The following is a 22,109-nucleotide window of genomic DNA, read 5'->3' on the forward strand; positions in this document are numbered from 1 at the left end:
TAGATAATATTAGTATATGTTGTGTAAACTTTGCATCTTTGGTTGCTATTGTGTGTGCTTGTTGTTTCATGTTTCAATGTGTATGATGTTTTGGATTCATATGATGACCATGTCATGATCAAATGTGTATAATGTTTCAGTTTTATATGATCAATTTGCCATGATCTATGGTCTATGATGTTTCGGATTTCGTCTTATGTTAAGATAATAATTTGCAACATGCTTTTGTAAGTCTTGAAAGCTTCGGTCAAGTGATGTTCTTCTATGTTCATGAAGTTGTTTTACTATTTCATGTGTTCTATGTTATCATGCCATGATTTGAATATGTTATGCTTGATTATTTCATGTATTATAATGTTTCAGTTTTATATGATGACTTTGCCATGATCTATGGTCTATGATGTTTCGGATTTCCTCTTATGTTAAGATGATGATTTGCAACATGCTTTTGTAAGTCTTGAAAGCTTCGGCCAATTCATGTTCTTCTATGTTCATGAAGTTGTTTTACTATTTCATGTGTTCTATGTTATCATGCCATGATTTGAATATGTTACACTTGATTATTTCATGCACAGCATTTCATGTGTCACATGTCAAGTGTAAGGAGTATGTCTTAAGTCTCATGTCACATGCATTTGGGAACAAAAGGTTTTTCAAAGAAAAGTGTCTGTAATTGTTTTATCACGACCTCAAATGCTACGACGGGGGAATGTCCTGGTAGAACTCCTATGTCCACTCTAGAGTGCTTAAGAATTGAGTATTAACGCCTGGGTCGACAAAGAATCGTCGGCATGCCTCTGATGAATCTGTTTGGAAAAGATGCCGGAGCGAGGGCACCTAACTCTAGTGGGTGACGTGACTAAGGCAAATAACTCGACAAAGTACTATCGTGTTATAATGAATATGAATAAGATGTATTTACCACGGTGTACGGACCGTTGGTGGCGCGGTAACTAGTAGGAACACACGGTGCATAAGGGAGCCGTGATGTGTCCACCATGTATTATAAGAAGGCAATGAGCCTACATGAAATAGATCATGTGATATGATATGATATTATATGACATGATACGTTCTGGACCACGTGATTAACAATATATGAAATGATGTCAAAGATGTTTTCTAAAAAATTCTATGGATTTTATTACATGTCTTTTGAAAAAGGCCAAGTTGCATAAGTCAAATTTTACGTCAAGTACATATCCATGCATTCATCTAATGGTTTACCATTGTATGCTTATGTTATTTGTTTTATGTTGTTTGTTTACTTACTGAGATTTTCGAAATCTTACCATGATAGTTTCTACTACCATTCCTAAACTTTTTGGATCTTATTAACCAAAGAGATACGACTTTGTACTATAGTTAACTCAGCACCAATCAAGAATCCCCAAGGAATTCCAAGAATTTTTGCTATGCGCTCGTTCCAACCCTCAATCCTCTTTTCTAGGTTCATCGATATTGAATCAATCGAACGAACTTCTAACACTTGTTCCACTTTTAGAATGGTAGAATCTTTAGCAGGACCAGGAGTAGCGAGTCAGGATGATGATGAAGGCTAAGGATGACCTCAACCCAGAGAAAAGAACGGATTTAGTCATGACCTACTTAGCGATAGCTGAGATTAGAAAGATGCTTTAATGATTTCTTTGTTAAGGTCTTTTTAGACAATACTTGTTATGTATGTGTAATCAAGGAGCTAGATACTTCATTACTAAGAAGTGTGATTTAAAGCTATGAATGAAGAAGTTGGGATATTAGTTTTATTCTAGTACAACATTTAAATAACTTATTCCACTGCGATATATTGCATACTGCTAGTATACATAGGTGCATTGCATCTTATTTGTCATGTACCGAGAGGTATGTTGCCTTGTGTTGTATATTATGGCGTTTCAATCACCGTCCAATCCCAAGCGACAATCTATTACATTATATATTCTATAATGAAATATTTGTCTGTTACACTATATATTCTATCACGTAAAGTCAGGTACCTGTGAAGATAAACAAATGACCTAATGTACGTATTTTCCACAGAAGGTGCAGATACCTGTGAATTGGCATGTATGTTAACGCATTCACAACTAGTGGAGATACATGTATTGTGATTCAGTAATCAATAGGGACACACAAATCAAAGGGAACTGTGTAGCACCCATATGTTCATGTTTATTAATCATGTCTATTTATTGAACAAGATTCCAAGTTCATATATTTCATGTTCAAGCTCATATTATTCAAGTTGAAGTTCATGTTACGTTACGTTCAAGTTCATGTTATTCAAGCTCAAGTACATGTTCAAGTCAGTTCACGTTCAAGTTCATGTCACGTCAAGTTTCAAGTTTAGTCCATGTTCAGTTCACACCATGTTAAATGTTAAGTCACATCATGCTTATTTATGACTATGATTATGCATTCATGCCTTTATTGTCATGCCTGCATCCATAAACTGTATGTTTAGTTTATTGTTAAGTTGCTGAAATTTGTATTCAAATCTCACCGTTGTAGTCCCAACTACCATTCTCCCTAATGGTAGACGATGTGCCAAGATCAAGAGATGGAGTGGAGCCTGGACGATTGGTGGAGGTCGAATAGACAGTGCCGACATGATGCGAAGCTCGTAACTTCCATGATCAAATTTATAGATAGTATTCTGGCGTCCTTAGTTGAGTTATGCAAGTTATTCCATTGACTATCCTAGTAGTTGTTTTATGCTTGTACTTATGAAGCTCTTTCTCCCGTATCTCTGAGATTACAGATCTTTTGGACTTGTGATGTAATCATAGATATGTATCACTTTCATGTTTTAGAATCATTTGGGATGTTATTAGTTTGGTACGTAGTATTTCTCAAAGAAAAAAAAATATCTCTTACGAATATTACATAGTACTAGATGCATGCTAGGTGCATTGCAGCTTTAATTTACAACTCTATTTTGCAGATATCAATAGTTGCCACTCCATAGCCATATCGAATAAGAGGATAAATAAAGAAAAATGATAAACTTACAACTCTATTTCAAATTGAGGATAGTTCTGTAAAATTGAGATTATTTTTCATGAAATAGTATAGTTACGTTGTTTATAAAAAAGTTTTAAAATATTTATAAGAGTTGTAAATATATCACTATCCATAAATAGCAGTTATTACCAAATAACTTTTAAAACAAAGTACATATAGAACAAATTTTAGGCAGAAACGAAGAAGTAAAGCCCATGATCGGTTGCAGACACAAAATAGGTGATAAACATAAACAAAGCCATAAACCTCCCGACATCTAGTAGACTGGGCTTGGATTTTATAAACCCCCATCGTTTTGGCCATTGTTATGATGGAAATATACACATTCATTATATTGGAGATTGTGGGGAGATTATTGAGCGCACCAAATTCTTCATTATAGTTCAAAAAGGTTGTAGAGCATTAGTATTGGATTGACTATCTTATTCTTTAAATTTTGACTAATATGTAACTTTTTCACTTTTAACTAATCATTCAAAACTTAAAGTCTACATTGGATTAGTCATCACACTCTCTATAATAATAAAATATTATTATTTTTTATTATTTATATTATTTTATTAATTTTTATTTTATTTTCATAATCTTTAATAACCTCCAACAAATCATATTTATTTTTATTTTCACAATCTAACAATCTATAATATAATAATATTAAAAAATACTTTTAGACTTGCTATAGTTCTTTTCATATTTGAAAAGAAGAATGGATTTGCTGTAGTTTATAATTTGGATGAAAACAATTTAACTAATTTAATGTAGAGTAAATATGGATGATATTTTCTAAATTTGAAGATGATGCATCCAGCAATGACGTCTTTCTCTTCTACAAGTCTAGCTTGATCATGTATAGGATTGCCTGTAAAATTTACGAATTGGACTACACCTCTTTTCCATTCTTCTATACTTATCGTCTCAATAACCCCCTTATTGTTTCTCGCAATCAATGAGAGTAAATAGTTGAAGAAACACCAAATACTATTTTTACTATATTTATCGTGTAATTAGGAACCATGCAGTTAACTTTCAGTATAGAATTTGCTAAAATAAAATCTTAGGCTGGAGCTACACTGCTTTGCCCATCTCCTGTTGGCTCAAATCTCAGCCCCAAGGTTCCTGCTATTAGTGAAGGTGAAATACAATCTTTGAAAAGCATTACATTGCTTTCCCGTTCTTCTAGATTGGGTGGATTCTCCATTATCACTATGTAATTTCCTACAATTGGTGAGAGTAAACAATGCAGAGAAACACCACTTTCGCTATCTCCATCATGTAATTAGCAATGATATAATTAACCTTTTGGCTTTAGTATAAGGTTAGCCAAAATAGAATTTTGGAACAAGATTACACTGGTTTGACATTCTTCTAGATTTGGATACTCTACTACCCTTATTATTTCCTGCAATTAATGAGAGTAAATGATATAGAGAAACACCAAACATTACTTTTACTATCTACATAATGTAATTAGTAACGATGTAGTTACATTTTGGCTCTAGTATAGCATCAGCCAAAATGGAGTCTTGGGCTAGGGTTACACTGCTTTGCCCCTCTCCTTGTGGCTCAATACTCATCTTCTTGGTTCCTTCAATTAGTGAAGCTAAAATAGAACCTTGGGCTTGGGCTACACTGATATGCCCTTGTCCTTTTGGCTTCACGCTCCTCTTCTTTGTTCTTGTAATGAGTGGATCTGAATTAGAACCTTGGGCTAAGGCTACATTACTTTGTCCTTGTCCTTTTGACTCAGCACTCGTCTTCTTGGTTCTTCCAATCAGTCAAGTCGAAATAAAATCTTGGTTTGGGGCTACTCTTCTTTGCCCTTTTTCTTTTGGCTCAACTTTCCTCCTCTTCTTGGTTCCTGCAATCAGTGGAGTTGAAATAGAATCTTGGGTTGGGGTTACACAATTTTGCCCCTCTCCTTTTGGCTCAACTCTCTTCCACTTCTTGGTTCCTATCATCAATGAGAGAATACAATGTAAAGGGAAACTAATAATAAGGCATTGTTTTTATTTTATTTTTTTTCCAGATAGGAAACATAGTCCATAGTAAGTAACTAACGACAACGTGGTTACCTTTTGGGATAGTTTTTCCATGTTAAAGTAATTAAGCAAATTTTTTTATGTTGCATCAAAAAATTCCTTAACTGTTTTTCTTTGTGTGGCTTGCTTCTTAGACTCCGATGAGAACAATGCATACTTTTTTACTTCACTTCCATGGTTCAAGCTACTATTTGTAGAGCCGATAAATTTTTCATATGAAACTGCTAAGAAGTGCTCCACTGTTTCGGTTTTATATCCTTCATCAACCTTGGATGATAAACATTTATTCTCTTTATATAATTTACAATTGCTTTTAGAAACCGGAGATATCCACTTTCTTTTTAGCATTTTCCTCCTACATTCATATTTATGTGCCTCGAATATATATATTATATAGTAAAGTATTCGATAGCGATTGTAAATTCTACTGATGGGACATACCTCTTTTTAGGCACATAAATATGAATATAGGAGGAAAAGACTAAAAAGAAAGTGGACATCTCTAGTTTCTAAAAGCAATGGTAAATCACATAAAGAGAATAAATGTTTCTCCCCCAAAGTTCATGAAGGATATACAACCGAAACAGTGGAGCACTTCTTAGCGGTTTCATATGAAAAAATTATCGGCTCTACAAATAGTAGCTTGAACCATGGAAGTGAAGCAAATAAATATACATTGTTCTCATCGGAGTCTAAGGAACAAGCCACAAAAAGAAAAACGGTTGAGGAATTTTTTGATGCAACATATAAAAATTTGCTTAATTACTTTAACATGGAAGAAACTATCCCAAAAGGTAACTACGTTGTTGTTAGTTACTTACTATGGACTATGTTTCCTATCCAGAAAAAATAAAAATAAAAACAGTGCCTTATTTTTAGTTTCCTTTACATTGTATTCTCTCATTGATGATAAGAACCAATAAGTGGAAAAGAGTTGAGCCAAAAGGATATATAGTGGCAAAGTTGTGTAACCCCAACTCAGAATTATCTCCTTCTAATGCTCCCTTGTTTGCCTTCTACAGTTTATCTGGGTTAACCTCGTAGAGTAGAAAACTGACAACCTTAATTGTCGACTGAAATGTTCTTCGTGCCTTTTCATGATGGTAATACTGCATGCACGGCAGATTCCATAATCATGTATATATGTATATGTACATATAACTTACCAAAATTAACTTTATAGTTATGATCATTTTCACGGTAAATAGGTACCATTAGATTTTAGATTTACACATTTGAATTGGTTTCATTAATAACTTGTTTTGCTTTAGAGTTAAGACAAGCCAATAGAAGTTAGTATTATCAAAATAAGAAGTGAACATAATTACCAGGTCGAATCTACCATTAGTGCATTGTCTTGTCCATCTCTGTGAAATTCCCTATCGCTATTGTCTTGTCCATCTTGTCCATCTTGTCCATCTTGTTTGCCCAACCGAAGTTTGTTTTAACTTTAAGGTTAATTGCTATTTCAAATAAAAGATGAGATATAGTTAGCATGGGTTGTGAAAACAATATATATCCATATATCATCATGTTGCAGTACTAGTTCTGTCCCACCAACATCAAACTTAATTAGCCTATGATCAAGTGAAGAGAACAAGGAACTTACGACAATCATTTCTCTGAGTACTTGGACTAGCTGATTGTGGTTGAGGTCTTTTTGCATCCAAAATCTCTGATCCCGTACTGGATTTGGAATATAGGGTTGTATCTTCCACCCTATGATGTTTTCCAATTCATTACTAGAGTTTTGTGAGTTGTTCTCATTAGAGATCAATGACATCATGACATGCATACACAGAGAGAGGTCAGTAGCAAAGGGAGATTGTGTGAAGGTGGTGGAACAAGAGAGAGCTTATACATATAGAAGAGCCCAAAAAGCCTCTCCAGTACTAGTCACGTTTCTTTTCGTAGCCAGATAAAACATTTTGGAAATGATACCAAATAGGATTTTAATTCTTTTCCTAATAATTAGAAATTTAGAACGTCATGTCCGTTCCATGCATGCAAAGTAACTTGTCTTAATTACAGTATTTTAACAATAATTCTTAATGCAAGAATATGAGACGGTAATTAACCGTAGTTATTATGTCTATCAAATTCCATGATGAAAATGTTACCTTCTACACCATTGATATTAATATGTGAACCGAGCTATCAATAATATTAATTGTATTGTATGCCTAATAACCCTCTTACTAGAAACTATTAATTAATTTTCTTAACCCTTTTTTCCCTAATTTTGGTTTCTTGCTACGTTTTCTTTCTTTTATCCTCCTTTTTTATAGTATTCACTCTTACAATAGGGAGTAATACCAAAGTTTCAGGTAAAAGAATGTGATGTTCACCCGTTATTAAGTGATTCTGTTAACGGTAAATGATTAATAACGATAATCCAATCCTAATAGATAATGTCAAATCCGACTTCGTCATTAGCATTGAAAAGCAAATGGTTAATTAACTCTTGGCATTACTGTAGCATTATGTAAAACAAATATACTTCCAGCTTCAAAAACAATACTTCATTCCAAACAGAGCATATGAAAAGTTAGGCAAAGGGAGAGAAACATTACCGTATCTCTCCGGATGTATGTTCTGGAATTTTCTAAGCACTCCATCAACTTTGAAATCGGTGGATTCCACATGTGACTCAAATCTAGCTTCGGCGCCTGAACAACCGTAAAGATTAATGGTTGTGTTTCGTAGTGCTGTCAAAATTTAGATCCATGAAACTTGTAAAGTGAAAAGCCCCTGATAAAAACGTACTACAAAAAAAGACATGTTTGATCAACTTTCCACAATCATCTCTTATATGTGTGCTAACAAAAATAATTTATAGTTGCAGTGTTTTAGGACAACGCATGCAAGCAATAAACATGAGCGATTACTTTATTATAATTACTTAATTTTTAAAAATAATAGTAATCTTAGAAACTATATATGAACTTTGAAGAATTACATATTGATCATTAATGATATCATGGAATATCATGTATCAGATTATTTATCTGTTTTCATGTAAACTGAGAACTACCACTTCCCTTGTGCATGCCTGCAACTTTAGATTACCCTTAAGCTAAAGTTGCTTGTTTCGCAGCATTTGATATAGATTTTGGAAGATGATGAATAAAGGGTACCAAAAATATTTTCAAAACCATGAAACTCTTCTTGAAAAGATAGAGAGAGAGCTTCTGTGCTTAAAGCTCCACACTTAATATAAAAGCATTTTTCAAAGCATTGAAAAGTAGGGGAAACCTAGCTATCTAATTTACCTCATGATCCATTCTTTCGAATTGCATGAGGAAACTATGTTGCCCCCTTTCGATGTAACAACCCTTCTGACATCCCCATGCCAATGGCACAAGGATCTGCGTCTCTGCTTCTATGTTATTTTCATGAGCCTTGATCTCAAAAAGGAGCATCATTGCGACCCTAGAGAAAAAGCTTGCGAGAGAGAGAGCTTGCGAGAGAGAAATGGGAGTGGCCTTCATTCATGTACATTTCCATCTATTTATAATAATCTTTGTACATGAAGAAACGTGCTTGGAAGCCATGTGCTTGTTGATGAGGTGGCGAGGTAATTTAAGGTTCTGGATTGTCTGAATCTATTTATTTTGACTGAGACTCTTAAAGTTGGTAAATAGTTTATGAGGTTTCACAAACTTCCGACTAAAAGGCATGCACATTAAATTGTAGGATGACAAAAAAAATTAATATTTTAGGTAAGATTGCTAGCCTTACTTAATTTGCTAGTGTGGTGGGGGCCACTAGAAATAACAACCATGAAAATCAAACCTTTATTTTTCTACCAATTATGGAGAAAGCTTGGCCTCTCCTAGATTATGTATTAAATGCAGAGATACAATTGGCCGTATTCACCTATTTATTTTACATTTTACAAATTTATACACAATGAAAATTTTGAAGGAGAAATGCAAAGTGGCAGGCATGCTGTACGTGCCTCATAATGCATCGAATTATAAATGCAGAGACACAACAGATATTCTCCATTAATTTATAATTAATGCAATTACTTCAGTTATTAATTGAGTGGAATGTAAGTATGAAAAATGATAATAATAAAGTTATTATTCTACTATAAATTGGTTAATTTCTTAGACTTTCATTTCTATATATGATTATTATTCCATACACTAAGAATAATTTTTAACAGAATAATGTCAATTTAAATTAGTAATAGTAGTGTAGTCTTCGAAAAACTTAAGAATTCCCGAAAGTCAAGCTGTATTTCATCTAATTTGTTTCTCTTTTATTTTCTTCTTTCTTTCTTTCTTTCTTAGTAATAGGAATATTTAAAAATCAGAGAATTCACATAACAAATTCGTCGCCTCCACTCATGATGGAAAGAAATAAGATCATATTAACCCAGCATAAGGTGGTTAACAATAGCTAGCCAGAAGATCTTGGTCAATTTGATTTGAGGTTAATATTAATGATTTTGGATCCGTTTGGCATCATGTTTTTTGTCAAAATGAAGAGAGATCATTGACTGTATTTGAGTTTGATTTTTAAGCTCAGTCAGGCAAAACTATTTTTGTACAAATTCTAGTGTCTAGAGACTTGGGGTAGGTTTGGGGGGTGAGATGAGAATTTTGTGTTTTGTTTTGAAGTTTAAAATATTATGTTTTAATATTATTATTGTTTTGGGATTTGAAAAAGGCGTATTGGGATTTGAAAAAGTTGAATTGTTTATTATATTTTGTATAGAGATTTGAAAAAGGTGTAATGATAAAATGAGATGAGATGAGAATTTTGTGTTTTGTTTTAGTTACCAAACCTGCCCTAGACATTTAAAGATGACAAAAATAATTTGTTGTTGATGACGTTTTACGCACACCTAGAATAGAGTTCCCATCGTCGTGAAAACATGACCTAATAAGATGAGATGCCTGAGCGCAGTCTGCTCCCATTGGCCAAGGGGAGCCTCGGATGCCCAAGTCAATTAGGGAAATGTATTTTACGACTAGCTTGGAAAAGGGTGATTGAACGTAACTCTGGTGCCTCTTCCTTTTCTTACTTATATTCTCCCTTCGGCATCTGGTAGTCGTACTCCTTCAATGGCCTAACTGCCCCTCCCCATTTCCTAATGGGCCATGCTGCTGCACTTAATGAGATAACCCGATCACCTTTTTTGCGTGCTCATCCTGATACGGGCATGTCTTCCGATTATGCATATCAGGGAATTTAATACGACATGGATATCGGTAAGCTTCCCCAATCAGGGGCACATCCACTTAGCGGGTCATCTTGTGTACGTTTCATGACCAAACTCACGTTGGGTGAAGGGGACAAATCTCAGTCACTTTGGGGTTCAAATGCTAAAATGTGGGCAATAGGCTTTAATGTGTTTGGCCCTCCCTATTTACTAGGTTGAGCCTAGAGAATCCACTTTGAGGCCTCCTTCAAACCTTTTTGGCAGTTTTTGCCCTCACCAACTTCCCCAGAAATTCTCATCGAGCTCGTGATGGGGATTTTTTCTTTTATTTTCTTTTTTCATTTTTGCCACTATTAAGATGATTTTTCCCAGGATCGTACAGCTTCGTTGGTTCCACTTCCCCACATTCTGTCAAGTGTCACACCTTTCGGAAATTGTTTTTTCGATCAGACATGCGTCATTCTGAGGTAGGACTGCAGGAAACCTAACCGTGGCTTTATTCTTTAAAGAGTTGTAGTCCCTGTTTCGTACCCTTGACGTCCCTTTCTTACCCTCTTGCCATCTATCGTTATCGCTTCAGTATCTTCATCATCCCAGTTCCCTTATTCTTCTATGGCTTCCCATGGTACCACTCGTGGAGGAGCTCGGGGTGAAGCCCATGGTTACAGTCCTCACCCTAGCCTCGCAGTTTCCAGTGAGACTAGCGATGCTGGTTTTGCTGATATCAAATGGTTCACTGGGAATCTTTGGTCCAGCACTACCACTATGGCGGACCTTAATTTTATGCAAGGCATGTATGGGGCATGTTTTGTGTGGTTCCCCTTTTGTTGCCCGGTCGGGGAGGTTTTGGACTTTCTAGGGTTGACTCCCACTCAACTCCTACCGAACGCATGAAGAATCCTATTGTCATGCTGCATGGCATGGCCTCTAGCCTTGGAACCAACGAACGACGAGTACCCGAACCGAATGGCCCATCAGTATTCGGCTGCACCCAGGCAACCTGTATAGCTTCCATGTTTAGATGAGTAGTAAGGTAGTGCAGCTAGAGTCTCGCCTTTCGCATATCAAAGAATGGAGCAAGAAGTCTTTCTTTTCAGTGCTGGTTGGGAGTTTCCTGTGGGTGAAGCGGGGCACGACAAGTTTTCAATTCAAGCCATATTAAGGCATATTCCTATTGCAATTCTTTAGACGTTACCCTTTCCCAGTGAGAACTCGGCCGTCTAGAATTTGTTTGTTCCTAGGTTAGAGTGAACTCAAATGGGGTCATGACCAACGCTCTCCTTACTCGAGAGAACATAGATCATTTTCTCATGTCTCCAAACCGATCTCGCTTTATTGGTTGGCCGTTGTCCAAAATTCAGGGTGCAGCTCACGGCCCCAGTAGGAAGAGGCCTCCCCTTTCTCTCTTGAAGTGGGAACAGAAAAGGCCTTGCTCTGATTGCCACAGCATCTGTGGCTTGGAAGAGTTTTGGAGTGCACCCTTTGAGCGATGGCACTGCCTTCCCGTGTCTCCGCAGGGGGGTTCTGTTCCAACCCACTCGATCGTGGCACTTTCGGAGAATCTAGCAGAAGTACTTACCCGAGGAAAAGAGGAAGTTAGAGAGCTTATGGGCTCTCGGTCGAGACCCCTAAAGGGGAGAGGGTTCCTTTGCACTCAAGGACCTTGTAGTGGCTCTTCCTAATGACTTGTTATGTTTTTGAAAGTTGAATTGAAAATTTTTCTCTGTAAGAAAATGTGCCTCCAAGTTTTTTTGAAAAAGTTGAGGAATCTGGATGGGAGACAAATACTGCTTTTAGCATAGCATGCAGTTCATATTTATCATTTATCACTTACTGAGATTTCAAGTAAATCTGACCCTTTGTGGACCCACTATCATTCATCTTAAGATGACAGAAGTTGTATTAGGACCAGACAAGGACGAACAGGATGGACCAGTGGATCCGATTGATTGAAGAAAAGTCAGACCTCAATCGAAGATTAGATCTTATTTTGATGTTCATAACTCTAATCCTTCGTATCTTAGAGCGTATGAAGGAATTGATCGAATCATGGAGACTTAATATTTAATTATTTTGTATTGAGGATATGCTACCTTATCATTTGAACTCATGATGAATATTAATGCTATTGGGATGTTTTAGTTCATTATGGCATTAGTTATAGTTTTCACCCTTATTTCGTTACGATTATTGCATACTCCTAGTTGCATTCCAATATGTATTGCATATTAACTGTCATGAATAGGAGTATGTAACATTGGGTTGCATATCAAGTAGGGGTTTGGGGGCATCACAAATCCTACAATACTTTGCGCCAAACCACACAACAGGAAATCAGTATCCTCCAAGCGTTGGGATGGAGTTGCACTAGAGCCAATCCGATGAAGTCTAAAGCATCCTGAACGGGACGGCAGAAAGGGAGTCGCAATTTGTTTGAGAACATCATGGAAAAGAGAGCCACATTCTCGATGAATCCCTGAGTCCATGACTCCCTACCTAGGCCTCGATATCTCTAGGCTAATACAATCGGATATCCCAAATGAGTTGGGCACGGCGTCGATGTATGCCTAAGAAGTAGATGCAAACCAATGGTACCCTTCGAAATACTACGAGGCATCAGGGGAAACGGGAAGCACCTTTGGGGGCCATCCTCTTAGGCGTTGAGCTATGCAGGAAGACGGGTAAGTGCGAGTGAGGAAGAGAGAACACTGAACTGGTAGAAGGGGAAGAGTCGATGATTTGGGCTTGGAATATAAAGGGGACTATTGAGCTAATTGGACAAATTTCGATACGAAAACGGCTAGTGTCAGAGATAGTGGGAACCAGCGGCAAGACCCATAATTCCCGTTGCACTATTGGACGTGATGGACGATAGTATGCACATTATCCCATATGTGGGAGCGTGGGCAGTTGCGAACAAGTGTCGCGAGGGAGGTTGGAGATGTATAGGACAAAAAAATGATACATAATTCCCACCGTTGACACTGCAGGAATTGGTTGGGTAACTGAAAATGATATTTCTCCCCATTCTTACCTCGGGCCTAAGGTCGTAAAGCCTCTGAGCCTGAGGTATAAGTGTGCCTATTCTAGCCTAACCTTCTGCAAGGGAGGCCAGGGTCATAGCAGATGCGAGTGGGGCCCCACCTGAATCACACATGAAGGGGACATTCCGCATTAAATGTGCCATCATGGCACACCAGTGGGGAATCTTAACAGAAGATCCAGTTGCCAACAAGGGGCTAGAGCATTGAATGTGACCGTACGGCAATCTGAGTGGACAGGACCCCTACGAGGAAGGAAAGGCTAGCAACAAGGAGGTTACACACTCGATCATTGTGGCTGACTTTTTTGGACACTTTTCTTTCCTCTGTTTTTTCTTAGAGATTTTGAGTTTGGCATCGGAGGTGACACGTTCGCACCCATCCACCCTTTCTTCCACCCTGCAGGTACCCGGAGCACCATCGCAGCTAGTGGCTACAAAACACACATTAACAGATATTGAGAGAGAGACAAGACCTTAGGTTTCACGAAGTCAATGAACCAAGTTAGCATGTCAATAAAAACAAAAATACTTGATGCATCAGCCCTTCCTGCACCTCGACCTGCCTAGGCAGGGGTAGCGATATTCTTCATGGCGGCCAAAGGTTGACACGTGGTATAGGTGTCACGTGTTAATCCGACAATTATTTTCCTAACAACAAATTAATAGATGACTTAATTGCGAGTTTTTTAAAGTTAAGATCAATTTTACAAAAGTTGTAAACTAAGGACTCGAGTTTCGAAAACATAAAAACTCTTAAGTATTGATTTTGCAATTAAATCTTATAATGATTTCCAAGTATTAAATCACCCCCAATTGTTTATATTTTCTTAAATTGATATGTTAGCAATGCGGCATGTAAAGAAATTTATTATTTGATGTCCATTTACTCTTGGATCTACCAACTAGGCCTGTGCAAGAAGCCCGATGGGCCGCTCAACCCGCGCGACCTGACTAGGCCCACCCGACAAAAGTCGGGTTCATCGGGTTAAAACTTAAAAACGGGTTTATAAAGTTGGATCAGTCGAATCCATCGAAACCGATTTTGGGCAGTCTCTTCTCCACTGCGAAACCCTAGTCTTCGTGTTCCTCGTCGTGTTCTCCCCTCTGCTGCTACTTTCCTGGCCCAGGTTACTAGTCTCTCTTACTTTCTCTCTTTTGCTCAACTATTGGAGGGGTTCTATTCTTCCTCGTCGAGTTCCTCGTTGTGTTCTCATCTTCTATTTTATATTTACTCTTTGTTTTGTTTCTCAAAAGCACTTAAATGTTCAAAAGCACTAAACTGGGTGGAGATTGTTTGGTGCTGCGGCCAGCGAGCTTCTGTCCTGGGATCTGCAAGGTGTGCCGATCTTCTGCTCCGAAACGTGGTTGCGCACGATGACTCCATGGTCTGTCGGGGAGTAGCGGATTGGGAGAGTGAGCCGAAGTTGTTCCCGTTGGGGAACTCCGACGGATGGGGAGTTACCCGAGATTCCCCATGTACGAAAATGACTTCGGGTGGGGACGACCTCTGGCGGTGCGTGGCGATTCGGTGAACGAGTTCGATGGTAAGATCTCGGCATTTCCTAAGATCCAATACTAGTTTATATGTTTCAATACATATGGGAGGTTGATCATTATGAAATCAGGTTCAAAGTAAACCATCTGCTCATTAAGGGAAAATAACCAGAGGTTCATTGGTCCCATGGATTCGTCTTCAAACACTTCCATCAAGTCCCCCTCTTCTCCTCTTTCACAGTGAAAGACCCGGTCGGGTCATACGGGTTCGACCCGGTTTTATTTTGATCGGGTCGGTTCGGATCGGGTTGTCCCTTAACTGGAGTTGTTTCGGGTCAGGTCGGGCATAAACCCGCCTGTTTCAGTTCGGGTTGTAGGCCTACTGCCAACCCGACTCTCTTTTTCCAAATTTTATATTATTTTTTATTTCTTAAAATAATGTTCAAAGAATTAATTGTCTTTGTTTTTTATTTTCTACCTTACATTTTAGTTTTTGTTTTGAGTATGATGTTTCTAGTGATTTTTATTTTTTTTATTTTTTGGTTTTCAAGTTTTTTTAATTTTTTATGTTTTTATTCGAATTTATTTTTTTTTACTTTATTTTAGGATTTTAAGTGAAGGGGCTGCTACTATGCCTCCCAGCGGTGACCGTTGGGCGTGCTCCTAAGCCAAATGTCTTTTTTTTATATATTTTTTAAATATCTTTAAATATTTTTTAAAAATAAAAAAATACGTCAATGTACTAATAGTCACTTCCTTCATCATTAAGCAAAAAAAATTAAATACATGAATAGTAAAAATGTGGGGGCAAAATCATAGAGCATAGTATCATTTTCTTTTTTAAGTAATTTTGTGACTTTTTTTTAATATTATAGAAATGTGACACACGGACCGGTTAAGTGATATGTTTAACTATTATTGGTGGAGATATAGGATTTCTAATTATTTAATTGAAGAATTCTGACAAATTTTACCTCCCCTCTCTACCTCTTTTGAATACTTATATTGTCCCTCAAAACCCATCAAGAAAAACCTTCCCTATCTCGTGAGCGGGTCTACTCCTTCCTAGGGGTGGTTTGCAGGCCTAACATCCAAGAAAGATCTTTGTACTGATATATTTACATGATAGAATTCAATATTTTTTATGTTGGAGGTGGCCCAAGAATATAAGCTGGCATTTACATTATTGAGTAACGAAGACAACTAATATGTTAAATATTTTAATGATCACGGGGAATTGGGGAAACCCATAAATGATGATTAGGAAATTGTATATATTTTTGTAGAGTTTTTTAGGTTTTTCTACAAGATCACCACGACGTTATCTGGAACTTTGTACCCTACATCCCATCAATTTAGTCAACAAATATGTAGAGTTAAAAAAGAATTAGATGGTATGGTCGCAAGTGGTCACATTAGGCTGCAGGAGATGTCATTGGTTATGATGACAAAGTACGGCAAGTGTTGGAGAAATTTCACTAGGGCTAATATTTTGTTATATGTAGATGTCGTCTTTGACCCGAGGTTTAAGATAGATGACATGGTATTTGGATTGGATCTTGCGTATGGGCAAGTATGAGCGGAACTTATTGCAGCAAGGGTTGGGGAAACCCTTAGTAGATTATTTGATGAGTTTTCTACGTAGATAGGGCATAATGACTTTTGTATTTGGCAGTTGTTGCCCATTCTTGAATTAATAATACTTGTTTACTTATAAAAAAAAAAAAATTTATTTGATAAGTTTACCGTCCAGCAGGTTGGTAATATTGGGGTTAGAGGCTCCGTCAGAGATAGACAGATACTTAGCAATAGAGCTTCTACCATTTTCACGAGATTTTCGATATATTAAGTTGGTAGAAGGTGAATGTCGTGAAATATCTCGTCCTTAGAGAGATAGGTCGCAGTCTTTTGGCCATCCCTATTAGCACCGTAGTTTCAGAGTCAACCTTTAGTACCGGAGAGCGTGTATTGGATTCATTTTGGAATTCATTAGCTCCTACCGTTGTAGAGGATTTGATTTGCACGCAAAATTGGATCAAGGAAACTCCAATTCATGTTCTAGATGTTCTTGAGTATGAGGAGGCCGACGTCGAGAAGGAGGGTGGTGATTAGCATGGATCTGATATTTATTTTAATTTCATTTTCTAATGTCTAATTTTAATTTATTTATTTTCATTTAATTGATATTCATTAATTTCATTTCAAATTTAATTGTTATAGTGATATATGAGACGGCGTCTACGACTACTTCCTATGCAGTATGACTTTGTGTGTATTGGACCCACCATTGCCATGGTTTGCACAATTTATTCCTTAATTATTTTTTGCATTTATAATTTTATATAATATTTTAATATCTAATTATTTTGCTTGTATGTTTTTTAGCTTTTATATTCTCAATATACATATGATGAATCCTAATGACCGATCTATGCTCATCTGCCTCATCTTTATCCCAAATTCCAATGCTCCAATCCCAATCTTATATTGGTTAGTACTTTTAATATTTTGTATTTTAATTTTTTTAATTTTTATTTCATCTTTATAACTTTATAATTTTAATTGGTTTTATTTTTAACTTCTTAATATTTCAAGTTTTATAACTTATTAACTTTAATGATTTTGATTTTCAGTCTCACAGCATTCGACACAATTCACCACTCAGTGAATTCACCACCACGTCGCCACCCCAAATTGATCAAATTGAAAAGTTATGATTTTGTTAATTTATAATTAATTGTAATGTTGCTAAAATAGTTAATAGTATAATTTGTAATATTTAATATTTTTAGAGAAGTTTGTAATATTGTAATAGTTTATTAGTTCTCTTAATTTATATAATTGTAAATTGTAATAGTTTAGTGCATTAGTAATGATTATTACTTAATTAGTTAATAGTTGAAACTTAGTATATAGTTAATAGTTCTATATATATATTGTTTTCAATTTTTAAATATATTTATTTGTTTTGGTTAAATTATGGATCCAAAGTGGCCCAAAATGGATTCTCGGCCCAAAGTGGCCCAAAAATAGATTCTGAGCCATTTAGGTCCTAGATAACTGAACTGGGCCGAAGGCTCAATAGGGGAGGCGAACGGATGGAAGTCCACCCCGCACCCGGGCAAGCGGGCGGGGTACCCTGCCCTTGCATAGACGGGGGCAGGGTACGGGAAAAAATTCCCACCCCCGCCCATGCAGGGGCGAGGGGCGAGGAAGGGGTGGCCCCGCCCCGTAGGGGCGGGTAGCACCCCTACTCCTTCCTTCTCCTCCCTTCCCCTGTATTATTTTCCTCAAGTTTTTTTTAGTTTTCTCTCTCTTTGAATGGTTGATAACCCAACTACCACCTTCAAGGTTCCAAGTATCTACACGTCCCACCATCATCTCTTCATTTGGAGGGTTACAATTTTTCTAAAAATATGGAATTCTCACTCCTACTAAAGATTAGGCAATGGAGTCTTCCAATGTTTTTCCAACTACAGTCTACAGTGGTGCGCTTCTTTCTGTTACAATTTTCTCAATAATAGATAACACGACTTCAACAATACTACAAACCGTTAGATCACTGGTTTTAATGACATTCATTTTCAATATATATATATATTTTATTGGCACTGAGTATTCAAGAACATCATCCTGACTAATTTCAGGGGTGTACAAGTCCTTGACATGAAATTTCCTACAAGTGCATATCGGGTAATTCAAACAGCATGCCCCAGTACAATTTTTATAAAATTAAATTTACTTTTTAATTAATTTATATGATAACGTTGGTTAATTAATTTTTTTTTTTAAATTATGCAACAAGTTGATATTTTGAGATTTTTAATCAAGATTTAAAGAGTAAATTAAAGGGGTAAAATAGCTTGTTAGTAAAACAGTAGTAAATAAGGTGTAAGGTATCATTACTCTATATTATATATATATATATATATATATATATATATATATATTAATGGGACAGCTAGCATCGATAACTTATATATAGTTGTCCCATTTGAGCGGGGTAACTCGCTCTGCCAGTCCTCGTTAACTTGGCAAACAAACATTTTATCCTTCTCGTCCACACAGTCTAAACAACCATCACATTTTGTTAATTTTGTTTTTAAATTCAAATTTTGAATTTCAAATTTCATAATTTCTAGCATATTAATGATTGACATGTAGAGAAGTAAATTTTTTATAAATTTATCTTAAGTACAAATAACATTTTTCTTTTTTTTATATATAAGCAAGCAAGGTAGACAAATACCATGATATAACTATTATTTCATATTTGTGCATAAAAACACTAGTATATCATAATCAATTAAAATTGCTCTACTATTATTGGATGACTTGTAATTTAACTGGTATGCTCTCCTTTATATTCTCCCATAGACAAAATCTGGAATGAAAAAAGATATATATGTTTATATTTAATAATATATATATATATATATATATATATTATAGCCTATAATTCGTGCTACAACATAGCCAGGCTCCTCAAACCTATATTGTTGGAAAATATTTTTAGTCACAAATAAATTTCACAAAAATAAGACAATAGTAATCTAACGAATTCCATAAAATCTCGTTAATTTATAAATTTACTTTTATATAATCTCTTTGTATTGCAAACATTAGACAATCATGCAAATTATCCCATTCTAGGATTATAGTGTCATTGCCATAACAAAACTAAAATATTTAAGTTTAACGCATAAAAGGACAACTCCACCTTCGTGGAAGGGAGAAAGAAAAAATTCATTTTTCATATCTCATTCTGGGCATTTCCTCCCAACCTAATCTCATCCACGTCTCGTAAACAAAAACTTAACAAAACACCAAGTGAATACAAATTTAGGAGTTTACAACTTTTTTTTGGATCGGTAGGTCTACAAAATTTTCAAACCCAAAGAAAAAAATAATAAAGAACGAAAAATCACTGGGAGACTCCCAGCCACTTTGTGAAGTTCTCAAACTCGGTATAATCACTGTCAGAGACCATTGTCTGGTACCATGCTTTCCCTGCAGACTTGATTGCAATAGCCTCCTCCTGATAAACCACACCCAAAAAAAAAAACCCAAAAATCTCTGTTAATCGAGAAAGGCATTACAGCTTTGAACAGAACAATCAGCATTCATCAACAAGGTGCGATTGAAACTATGCAAGTAAAAACAAGCACCAGAATATGCATATACTACAGGATTGAGGACCAATCAAAGGGATCACAACTGACATTGAAAGAACTGAGAGGAAGACAACAAAGAAAAAAGCAGGATTGTAAAAACCAGATTGAGACCCTAGTGCTTGGAGTAGAAGAGAGAGACACAATTTAGATCCTATAGAATTTATAATTAATCGAGTAAATTCCAAAGACTGCTCTATATGCTAACTAAATGCTGTAGGATCAATGGATGTGTTAATTTCTACTTTAGGCTCCAGAGTTATCTTAGCTTACCACTCTAGGATAAGTTATTATCTTTGCTTACCATTCTAGGATAAGTTAAGCTTGGTGAATCTTCTACCCACAAATCTAGGAAAGGGTGTTTGGTCCAACGGAAAACAACAGGCACCAAATAGAAGAACCATTACATCATAATAATAGCATCATTTAGAAGCAAGCAACAATCAATCATCTATCGTTTATTACATGATAGTAGGATGACATCAATAATAACTTAAAAAAGGGTAGAAAAATCTGTGTACCTTAGTGATTGGTTTCCTCTTCTTGTCAAGCTTCTCCTTCTTGGACTTGACGCGTTCCGCCTCCGCCAAAAGCGCCATCCTCCTGGCGGTCTTGGCGTACGGGTTCAACTTCAGCAACGTGTTGAGATTCTTGAGTGGATTCTTCTTCATCGGCGCCCTCTTCACCTCCTTCTTGATTGGCTTCACCACGGACTGCACCTCGTCCGAGTTGATAATCCTCGACAAGTCAGCGTTAAGCATCTTGGACCTAGGCAGCACGTAGCCCTTCTTCTTCTCCGACGGCTTCTCGAATGAACCGTAGATAGAGTCGAGTTTCTCGAAGGCCGACTTGGTCCAGATCACAAACCTCCCGAGGTGACCACCAGGTGCGAGCTTTAGAAGGTTCAACCTCTCCACGTTCACGATATCAACTCCGGGAATATTCCGGAAAGCCTTCACGAGCTTCGCCCCCTCTGTCCCGTAGACAATCAGTGGACCCTTGCGATTGATGTATCGGCGGTTACGCATCTTACCTTTGCCTGGACGGATCGAGTGGCTGTCCTTAGCCTTCTCGGCATCGGGATGAGCACCGATATGCTGCAGGACCTTGAGAGCTGCAGAGGTCTTCTCCACGCTCTCGGCAGAGTCGCTGATCACCAAAGGAAGTTCAGGTACCGACTCGATGCGGTGGCCGCGGGCGAGAACTAGGGAGGGGATGGCGGAAGCGGCGATGGCCGAAACGACGGCGTAGCGTTTGAGGTTAACGTTGACCTTGCGGTGCCATCTGCGCCAGATCTTTGTGGGGGCGAACATGCGGCCTCCACGGCACATGTTACCGAAGGCACCCTGACCAGCGCGGTGGGTACCACCACCGGGGACACGGGGGATACGGGAAACGGCGCGTCCGGTTCCCCAGGACTCGGCGGAGGTCTGGTGGCCTGCAAGCTTTGATACGGCGTACGGCTGCCGTTTGTTCTTGGATATGTTGGCATGGACGAAGGTGACGATGTCAGGTCGGATTGAGGCCTTCATGACGTCGGGTAGGTGAACGGTGGTTAAGGAGTCGGTGGCCATGTCTCCTTCTAGTGATTGCACAGTGACGAGAGGACGGGCGGCGGCCATTGAAGCCGATTGTGTGGAAATGAAAGGGAAGATTTAGGAGGATTGTGAGAGAGAATTCTAGGGTTTATTGTCTGAAATAACTGGAGTAGCTTTTATAGTAACGTCGCCTGTGGATGTTGGGTTATGTTGGGTAGATCCGGATCCGGTCTCAATCATGTTTGGGTTCAAAAGAAAATTACAAGAGTCGGTTTATTTATATTTTTATTTATAAGATTTATTTTATTAGTTTTTTTTTTTTAAATTTAAATTTTAAATTTCAAATTTTATGATTTTTAATATATCAATAATTAACTTGTAGAGAAATAAGTTTTATGGAAATTTTTCTCAAATATATTTAGCATTTTCCTTCTATTTATAATTTAAATTATTTTTCTCTCAGTCTCGCTTATGGGATATACTAGTTTCAAGTACGGGTGAAAATCAAATCAGTCAATTCGATTTTGGTCTTAAACATTATCAAATTCTCCCATAAAACTTTTCACATTATCTATGAACTCTCGAATATCAAATGGCGTTGATGGGTGTCGCAACCAATTCTGA

At 37.1% G+C, this 22,109-nt stretch overlaps 1 protein-coding gene and 2 long non-coding RNA genes across 3 annotated transcripts; all 3 read right to left on the reverse strand.

The window, feature by feature from the left end:
- Positions 1-1,316: 1,316 nt before the first annotated feature.
- On the reverse strand, positions 1,317-13,763 carry LOC108992571. Its single transcript, XR_001996353.1, has 3 exons — positions 13,751-13,763; positions 4,321-4,327; positions 1,317-1,497 (listed from the first exon to the last, which is right to left on the reverse strand). It is a non-coding gene; the product is annotated as an uncharacterized LOC108992571 (long non-coding RNA).
- LOC108992573 lies at positions 6,725-8,404 on the reverse strand. Its single transcript, XR_001996354.2, has 3 exons — positions 8,336-8,404; positions 7,637-7,771; positions 6,725-6,782 (listed from the first exon to the last, which is right to left on the reverse strand). It is a non-coding gene; the product is annotated as an uncharacterized LOC108992573 (long non-coding RNA).
- Positions 13,764-19,508: 5,745 nt separating the features above from the next.
- Positions 19,509-21,692, reverse strand: LOC108992589 (60S ribosomal protein L4). The gene is made up of 2 exons (XM_018967186.2): positions 20,469-21,692; positions 19,509-19,814 (listed from the first exon to the last, which is right to left on the reverse strand). Exons 1-2 carry the CDS (start codon positions 21,567-21,569, stop codon positions 19,701-19,703), a joined length of 1,215 nt encoding a protein of 404 aa, XP_018822731.2. The 5' UTR covers positions 21,570-21,692; the 3' UTR covers positions 19,509-19,700.
- Positions 21,693-22,109: the final 417 nt, after the last annotated feature.

The sequence above is a fragment of the Juglans regia genome, chromosome 4 (genome assembly GCF_001411555.2).
Source record: "Juglans regia cultivar Chandler chromosome 4, Walnut 2.0, whole genome shotgun sequence".
NCBI classification, from domain to species: domain Eukaryota; kingdom Viridiplantae; phylum Streptophyta; class Magnoliopsida; order Fagales; family Juglandaceae; genus Juglans; species Juglans regia.

Coding starts and splice junctions, on each gene's coding strand:
- LOC108992589 (XM_018967186.2), bottom strand. CDS start 21,569: ATGGCCGCCGCCCGTCCTCTCGTCACTGTGCAATCACTAGAAGGAGAC. Junction 19,815..20,468: donor AGAGGAAACCAATCACTAAG/GTACACAGATTT, acceptor GTGGTTTATCAG/GAGGAGGCTATTGCAATCAA.